Here is an 8,668-nt window from a genome sequence, read left to right on the forward strand (position 1 = left end):
CAATAAACTATTTGTAAAAAAAAAAGGAAAGAAAGAAAAAGAATAAAATAAAAAAAGGAATGGTTTAATAGGCCAAACTATGTAATCCTGGATAAACATTTAAATTACATACTCTTGGTATATAAATTACCTTATAAATTGAATCTCAGATCAGCAATACAGAAGGTAGAGAAGTTAACAAAATATTGCATCGTTTAGGTGTTTTAATTTTTTAAATATTTTTGAGAGAGAGAGCGAGCGCATGAATGGGGGAGGGGTAGACTATTTTTGAGAGAGGTAGCGCGCACGCGCGCATGAGTGGGGAAGGGGCAGAGAGGGAGACACAGAATCAGAAGCAGGCTCCAGGCTCTGAGGCGTGAGCACAGAGCCTGACGCACGGCTCGAATTCATGAACTGTGAGATCATGACCTGAGCTGAAGTCTGACAGTGAATGGACTGAGCCACCCAGGCACCCCTAAATTTTTTAAGAAAATAAACAGCCAGGAATCATTTTATTCTTGCTGTGGAAAAATTATTCTGAATTATTCAAGATTTAATTGCAGCAGGACAAATTGAGCTTCTGTATGATTTAGCTACGTACCTCTGGAGAGCTAAATAAGCTTGCAGACTGCTGAAACTTTTACATTAACAGACTTTAATTTTCACATTACCAGTTGTTTTTATGGCTTACATAATCACTGAACAATTTTTCAAAAATCATTTTAAATGAATGAAAACCTAAGGTTTTCAATATCTATGAAATAAGTAAAATACCGATTAGAATTAGAGCGCTTACCTTCAAGAAAAAGGCTAATGGCTTAATCATTACTGTCTACTCTCGTCAGGTGAGAAATTGAATTCGCCTGGAATTTTTATTTCAGTTTTCCCAGAGCAGATGTTGTACTACTTATTCACTAGTCCTCAACCTTACTCCCATCCCACGTGTTAACAACCCAGAGCGGAAGGCTTTCCATCTCGACGCTGCACAGCTTCCGGGAGGCCACTGATGCCGCTGGGCGGCCACTAGCCCCTGCTGAGCCGTGACTGACAGGTCTCCCGGCCAATCCCGTTCCACCTGCACATTCACTTTGATTTGCGGCAAAGAGGATACGAGAAACTCTGAGAAAGAACCGGCACAGATTCAGTGCTTCTTTACTGCCTTGTTTCCTGTGTTTTTATTTTTAGATAAAAATGGAAATAGGGCTACATGGAAAATTAACAACAACCAGAGAAAAGATGATGGGAAGTATAGACGTTTCAGTCTCTTCTCTTCAGGGCGCGTCAACGGCTCTGCCTTCTGGGAAGGGACCTCACGAGCTGTAATACTTGAGGAGACCCTCCTCTGTCGGTTTCAGGATCTTCTTGTCGGCCATGTTGACCACCCACCCAGGAGCCAGACCAAAGAAGATCTGCCTTGGGTCCTTTCGAGTACTAAGCATTTTGAAGAGTTCATCTTTGGTGATGTCAGGTAAAATATAGCCATACTTCCTGGCAAGTGCGAGTCTCGCTTCAGGAAACGCGGCAGGGTCCGCCAGGTAACCACGATTCTCGGCGTCGGTGTAATAGGGCACCAGCGCCTCCGGCGGAAGCATGCGTTTGGGAATGGGCTGGCCACGCAGGAAGAAGGGAACAGGTTTGCACAGAATTTCTGAAAAGGGTTTAAACAAAAAAGATACAAATAATGGCTATGTACACATGATTTTAATTATTAATTTTTTAAATGTTTATCTTGGAGAGACCGGAAGAGAGAGCGCCCAAGTGGGGGAGGGGCAGAGAGAGAAGGGGGAACAGAGGATCTGAAGCGGGCTCTGTGCTGATGGCAGAGAGCCGGATGCAGGGCTCGAACTCACCGACCCTGAGATCATGCCCCAAGCCAGACGCTCAACCGATTAAGCCACCCAGGTGCCCCTCTTTTAATTATTCATTTTTTTACTACTACCAAGATAAGAATTTCCAAGCACTTTTTAAAAAATTATTATTAAAAAGGCTTGTCTTAGGTAAGCAAATGGAAATACTTCATTTTCAAAAATTTGGATCTTGAAAATCAAGTTACCCCTGGGTTGCGAACAATTAGTGAATATGTAAACATCGCATATAACATCATATGTAAGTCCCATGTTTAAAGCTAAAAACCTCATGACACACTGACTGGGGCAGAGGAGAAGCCACACCACTATCAGGAAACCGGGGCGTCCAAACCGCAAGTCCAAGAGCGGCAAGGACTCTGACTTCCTGTCGGGCAGCCAGCGGGAGACAGAGGGAGAAGAGAGGGCCCGCAGGCCGTCTTACCCAGGCTTCTTGGGTCGTAGAAGGCTGTAGTTACGACACCCCCATTTCTCTCGACTGCGGCAATGGCTAGTTCCGAAGCCAACTGCACTTCAATGTTGACCTTCGCCTGAAAGGTGTCGGCGCCCTGGAAACGGAACACGGCAGAGCAAAGTCCGTTTGTACGGTGTGGTTACAAGGAAAGTATAAAATCGGGGCAAACTGCCTTACGCTGTGTTTTCTCCTCCAAAATGCCTACAGTTTAACAGTAATTCCAACTCTAAACACGCAGTTCTTTCACATTTGTTTAGGCTGTCTCCTTTTACCAGTCTTCATCCTCTGTGAGCGAGGACGCTGTCACCCTACATATTCAGCAGACGGCAGCAACAGCATCCATCGCCAGTACTTCATCAAGAGTGGACTGTTTACTCCTAACAATCCTGTGACAGAATTACTGCTACACCAGTTTCATAGATGGGGACACCAAAGCACAGAGAGGTTAAGTAACTTGTCAAGATCACAGAGCTAGGGTTCTAGTCACATCATTTGGGTTTTCTTTTCTTTTTTTTTTTTTTGAGAGCAAGGTTTAATGCTGTGTGTATTCAAACACAAAAGCTATTTTCAGCAGCATGGAGTTCTAGGTCACCCTGTAGATGCCCCTGAGGCCTTTCCTGAGGTCGCAGGCTGTTCCAGGCACAGCAGGAGCCCCATTGAAGGAGACAATAGCAGCAGACACCAGAGGGATCCAAGGAGGGTCAGTTTAATCATCCTTCTTAAACTTGCCATTGACATAGGGCACCCAGTTCAGAACCAGGGGCCAGTACGCAGCCCACACCGGCCCCACCATGCCTGCAGTGCCCCTCACGCCTGCCATGGGAGTCCAGGTCTGGGCCAGCTCATGGGAGCACGGGCCCAGGTACCTGCCCAGCATCGCAATGTGGGCCACAGCACAGGGCGACCCCGAGCATGTCTGCCATGCTGACATGGAGAAAACTTCTCTTCCTTATCCCTAAGTTAACGAGAGGCCAAGAAATTGGCGATGAGATTAGTGGGCTGGAACCAGTGGAAAAATAAAACATCTGACAACAGGGGCACCTGGCTGGTTCAGTTAGTAGGGCGTGCAGCTCTTGATCTTGGGGTTGTAAGTCTGAACCCCTTCTTTTTTTTTTTTTCTAATAGTTTATTGTCAAATTAGTTTCCACNGTTCTCTTGTTAGTTTCCTGAGGAACCTCCGCACTGTTTTCCAGAGGGGCTGTACCAGTTTGCATTCCCACCAACAGTGTAGGAGGGTGCCTGTTTCTCCACATCCTCGCCAGCATCTAGAGTTCTCTGATTTGCTCATTTTAGCCACTCTGACTGGCGTGAGGTGGTATCTCAGTGTGGTTTTGATTTGTATTTCCCTGATGAGGAAGGATGCTGAGCATCGTTTCAGGTGTCTGTTGGCCATCTGGGTGTCCACTTTGGAGAAGTGTCTGAGTCTGAACCCCTTCTTGTGCGTAGAGATTAAAAATAAAATCTTTTTTAAAAATCTGGAGCACCTGGATGGCTTGGTCACTTAAATATCTGACTCTTGATTTCTGCTCAGTTCATTATCTCACAGTTCATGGGTTTGAGCCCCACATTGAGCTCTGTGCTAACAATGTGGAACCTGCTTGGGATTCTCACTGTCTCTGCCCCTCTCCCCCAATCTCTCTCTTAATAAATAGATAAACTTAAAAAAATAAATAGGGGGTGCCTGCCTGGATGGCCCAGTCAATTGGGCGTCCAACTTCAGCCCAGGTCATGATCTCACAGTTCATGACTTCAAGCCCCACGTCGGGCTCTGTGCTGACAGCTCGGAGCCTGGAGCCTGCTTCAGATTCTGTCTCCCTCCCTCTCTGTCCCTCCCCCACTAGCGCTGTGTGTGTCTCTACTATGGATAAACACTTTAAAAAATATTTTTAAATAAATAAAAAATGAAATCAGGTCTTGCCATATTATCTGTGAAATTCAGTAACTCTTCCAGATCGCCCAACTGTTTCCCTTTTCTTGAGCATTAGAGTTAGTTCTGGTGTTTTCAGCACTATAAATACTATTTTTAGGAATGTCTTTATATCAGTGAAGTTTCCCTTATGTTGTTATTCCTTGAAAACATATATTCTGAAATTGGTAATTTTGTGCTAAGGAGTAAGTCTTATTACCACTATTTACTGCAAATCTAAAATCCAGAAAAGCCAGTTTACAGAGCTGCAAGTGACTGTGCAACTGTACTTAACTCAACTGTTGCCCTGGTGTAGTTTTCAGGGTTATTTTCCTAGTTTAATACAGACACGTGCCTGAGAGCTGTTGGGGTGTGTTTACTGGCTGACAAGGTGACAGATTTTTCCGTATTAATTTATACGTGTGTTCCCTTATATAGCCCAAATAGAATACTAAGGCTTAATGGTGTATTCTGTATTTTATTTTCAAATCATTTTATTTGGAAAACTTTTCTCCACAAGGTTCACTTTTTCAAAGGAACCTAAAAGGTTCTTCCATAAACACATGCTTCCCTCTAGTGGACACCAAGTTACTTACACAGCTGTCTTACCTCCAAGAAACAAAACTATTAATGAATAAATTTAATTGCTTATGAAACTCTTGGCTAATTTCTTTTTTTCTTACATTTCAATGTTTATTTATATTTGAGAGAGAGAGAGACAGTGTGTGAGCAGGGGAGGGGCAGAGAGAGAGAGAGAAATGGAGACAGAATCTGAAGCAGGCTCCAGGCTCCATGCTGTCAGCACAGAGCCTGACGCAGGGCCCGAACTCAGAAGCCATGAGATCATAACCTGAACCGAAGCATAGAAAAATTCTTTGCTGCAGTTAGATTTGGATTTGATTCTGGGTATCTGAGTGGCTCAGTCGGTTGAGCATCTGACTTCAACTTAAGTCATGATCTCATAGTTCATGAGTTCGAGCCTTACATCAGGCTCTCTGGTGTCAGCGTGGGGCCTGCTTCAGATCTCTGTCTTCTTCCCTCTGCCCCTCACACACCCCCTCTCAAAAATGAACAAATATTAAAAAAATAAATAAGAAACCTTCTAAAAAAGAAACTGGGTTTGATTCATTCCTTTTCTCCATAAATACTAATTATTATGAGCCAATATTTCCAATACTAAAAATATAGCAATGAACCAAGTACTTGTCATCAAAGAAGTTACATTATAGTGTGAAGAAGAGAATGAAAAAATAAGTGCATTACTTGCTGATAAAGGTCAAGTGTTTATATATTCAAAGAAAAATACTCTGTGCAGAAAAATACTCTGCACAGGGTAAAGCAGACACAAGTGTGAGGAGGGAGGGGAGGTGTTGTGAGCATTCTGTCATAAAACCCTGATAGGATGTTTTGAGTAGAGAATCAAAGGGAGCGAGAGGGCAAGCTAAACAGCTACACTGAAGAGCAGCCCAGAACCAGATACGAAGGCCCCTCAGGAAAGCAGGCCGATCTCTTCACACTACAACGGAGTGTAACACACAGTAATGGTTATAGGACACTCAAAAGAACTAAAAATTAAGGGGGGGCCTGGGTGGCTCAGTAGGGTAAGTGTCCAACTCGTGATTTCACCTCAGGTCATGATCTCGAGGTTCATGGGTTCCAGAACCCCACAATGGGCTCTTTGTTGTGCAGGGCTGGCTTGGGATTCTGTCTCCCTCTCTCTCTGCCCCTTCCCTGCTCTCTATCTCTCTCTCTCAAAATAAATAAATAACCATTAAAAAATAAATAAAAAGAAGGAAGGAAAGAAAGGAAGAAAGAAAGAAAAAAATTGGGGTGCCTGGGCCGATTTCAGCTCAGGTCATGATCTCATGGTTCGTGAGTTCAAGCCCCACTCCAGGAAAGCTCAAGCCCTGCTCCAGGCTCCGCACTCTCTCCTTCTCTCTCTGCCCCTCACTCACTTGCACTCTCTCAAAAAGATTTAATTAACTAATTAATTAAATTAACTAATTAATTAAAGAAATAAAAATTTAAAAGGCAGAGTGTTGGTTATATGGTAATCAGAAACAGCCTTCATGTAACACCAAAAATCTCATGCAGACTTACCTCCTCTACCAGCTGGACACCATAATCCCTCTTAAGTGGCTGGATGGTCACACCTCTCCCATTGACAAGCTGAGTTAAGTCAATAGGTTGAGTAGGATCCACTCGACCCAAATCAATAAGATACTGCAATCTATTGAGACTCAAAGGCTGATACTGCCGTCTGAAGCTACAAAACAAAGTAACAATTGGGAAACTCAGTCAAACTTCTCTTCCTGTAAGTTCTTCAAACTGACTCAAAGCTCTGTCCTATATTGTCCTCCCTCGATTTAGATGACTTAACAAAAATAAAAACATCCTGGGGCGCCTGGGTGGCTCAGTCGGTTGAGCGTCCGACTCAGGTCATGATCTTGCGGTTGATGAGCTCAAGCCCTGCATGGGGCTCTGTGCTGACAGCTCAGAACCTGGAGTCTGCGTCAGATTCTGTGTCTCTCTCTGTCTCAAAACTAAGCATTAAAAATAAATAAATAAAATAAAAGCATCGTGAGTGCAACAAAAACACATAATATTGCTTGCTTTTTGTCAATGAAACAAAACCCATAGTTCATTTCATTAAACATAGTTTGCCTCTCTAAGCATTTACTTCACTCAAATAAATTTGTCAAATTTGAATTAGGCATTAACGGAGCTCAAAGTAACCAGAGTAGTTGTCATTTATGGGGTGACTACAATTGTTCAGGTTTTTATATATATTATTGCTAAGCCTCTAACCAACCACACAAAAGCGGGTCTTATATTCTCCTTTGCAGGTCTGAGTATAAAGTCTGGGCTTTTTTTCCTACTAATCCAGGCTAAATCTCATTACCAAATATTAAAACAGAGAAACAACAATAAAAGTTTGACTCAAAGTGAATTTAAATTTCTACCAAGTTTTTTTTTTTTTTTTGGTGATTGTCCATGAAAATCAGGGATGTTTCCTTTAAAAAGCAAAGCAACCTTACCTATGACCTTCATTAAACCCGTATTTTGGGATTCGAATATAAAATGGAGTCTGGCCTCCCTCAAAACCCAGTCTGGGCCGGGTTCCTCTCTGCCGCTCTCCTTTATGGCCTCTGCCACATTTTCTACCTCTTCTCCGACCCCTTCGCCTTCTTTCCTACAAGGAAAGGAAATACCATTCATTGATCCAGTCAACCTGTACCCCCAGTTCACGCTACGTGCCAAGCTCTGTTCTCGGTGCTCTACCCTCCAACACTTTTAAGTTAGCATCAAATTGTGGTTCAAAGGCAAAGTTCCAAGGACGGAATGGAGATAAGGATTCTAGATACGCTGGAAATGAAAACAAAAATCCTAGAAAATCAAACATCCACAACAAACAAGGCTGACACGACATTCAACAACACTTACGTTGTCATTAACTGTAAATACATAACCGTTGCCCTGGTATATTATTTAAACCCAAACTCACAAAGTAATTTTCCTAAATCAACTTCCTGTCCCTTCGTGAAAACAACGAACTGATTTTTTAAATGACAGTGTGCGGGGGCACCTGGCTGGTTCCCTCTCGGGTTGTGAGTTCCAACTCCACGCTGGGTGGAAATCAAATCTTCTTAAAGATAAATAAATGACAGTATGTCAATTAACAGCTTTTCCAGCTGTATGCAGTGATTTGCAGAAAAGACATCCACCGTCATCAACCCAAACCTTTCCCACGAAAATAAAGGTAATGGGAAAGTGCCTTATTTTAAATCCAATTCTGAACGAGACGATCATCTTGTTAATTCCCACCGACTTCGCTCCTCCGCCCCAATTACAGAATTCCGCTTTACAATATAAACCTTCTCGTTACGAATTGGGGCCGTGTGGGAACCCTCCTCCGTGCAGTCGAGACGAGGGCTCGGCAACCCTACGTTCATCCCAACACCCTTCAGGGGAGAGAAGAGACAGGCCGCTTCCGTCGCCCGGTGCGCCAGCGCCTCCCCGCACCGCCACCAGCCGCTTACCGGTTTTCGAGAGCCTGGGTTCGGCTTCAGGTTCGCCAAGCTCACACGGGGAAGGGCCCGGAGCAGCTCCAGAGCCCCCGCCCCGCCGCCCCGCAGGGGACCGGCCATGACCCGCACCGCCACGGCCCTCCAAGGGCGCCCGGGGTCGCCTCGGAGCCCACGTGGTCTCCGCGCGCTGCTTTACGGCCGCCGCCCCACCCTTGTCGTGAAGCCGGAAGTGCGGCGCTCGCGGCCGCTGGGTTTGGGGGCGTCCGGGAGGCCCTGGTGGCGTAGGGGTTTTTGCAGCTTCGCGGTCTCTGTTGCTCTGCATCTTTTTCATGGTTTTAGTTCACTAGGGACGTGAGCATCGTTTGAGGGAGGTGCGTTGACCTTGTCTTGAGCAGACGGCGTTTTCCGCGGCCTTAGAAGAGCGCGCGTCGAAGAC

The 8,668-nt window shown here is 44.7% G+C and overlaps 1 protein-coding gene across 1 annotated transcript; it reads right to left on the reverse strand.

Moving 5' to 3' along the window:
• Window positions 1-1,127: 1,127 nt before the first annotated feature.
• MRPL15 (mitochondrial ribosomal protein L15) lies at window positions 1,128-8,410 on the reverse strand. The gene is made up of 5 exons (XM_077765019.1): window positions 8,245-8,410; window positions 7,243-7,397; window positions 6,305-6,470; window positions 2,269-2,392; window positions 1,128-1,627 (listed from the first exon to the last, which is right to left on the reverse strand). Exons 1-5 carry the CDS (start codon window positions 8,350-8,352, stop codon window positions 1,290-1,292), a joined length of 891 nt encoding a protein of 296 aa, XP_077621145.1. The 5' UTR covers window positions 8,353-8,410; the 3' UTR covers window positions 1,128-1,289.
• Between the last annotated feature and the right edge of the window lie 258 nt (window positions 8,411-8,668).

The sequence above is a fragment of the Crocuta crocuta genome, unplaced genomic scaffold, assembly GCF_008692635.1.
Source record: "Crocuta crocuta isolate KB4526 unplaced genomic scaffold, BGI_CrCroc_1.0 scaffold94, whole genome shotgun sequence".
In the NCBI taxonomy this organism is placed as follows: Eukaryota; Metazoa; Chordata; class Mammalia; order Carnivora; family Hyaenidae; genus Crocuta; species Crocuta crocuta.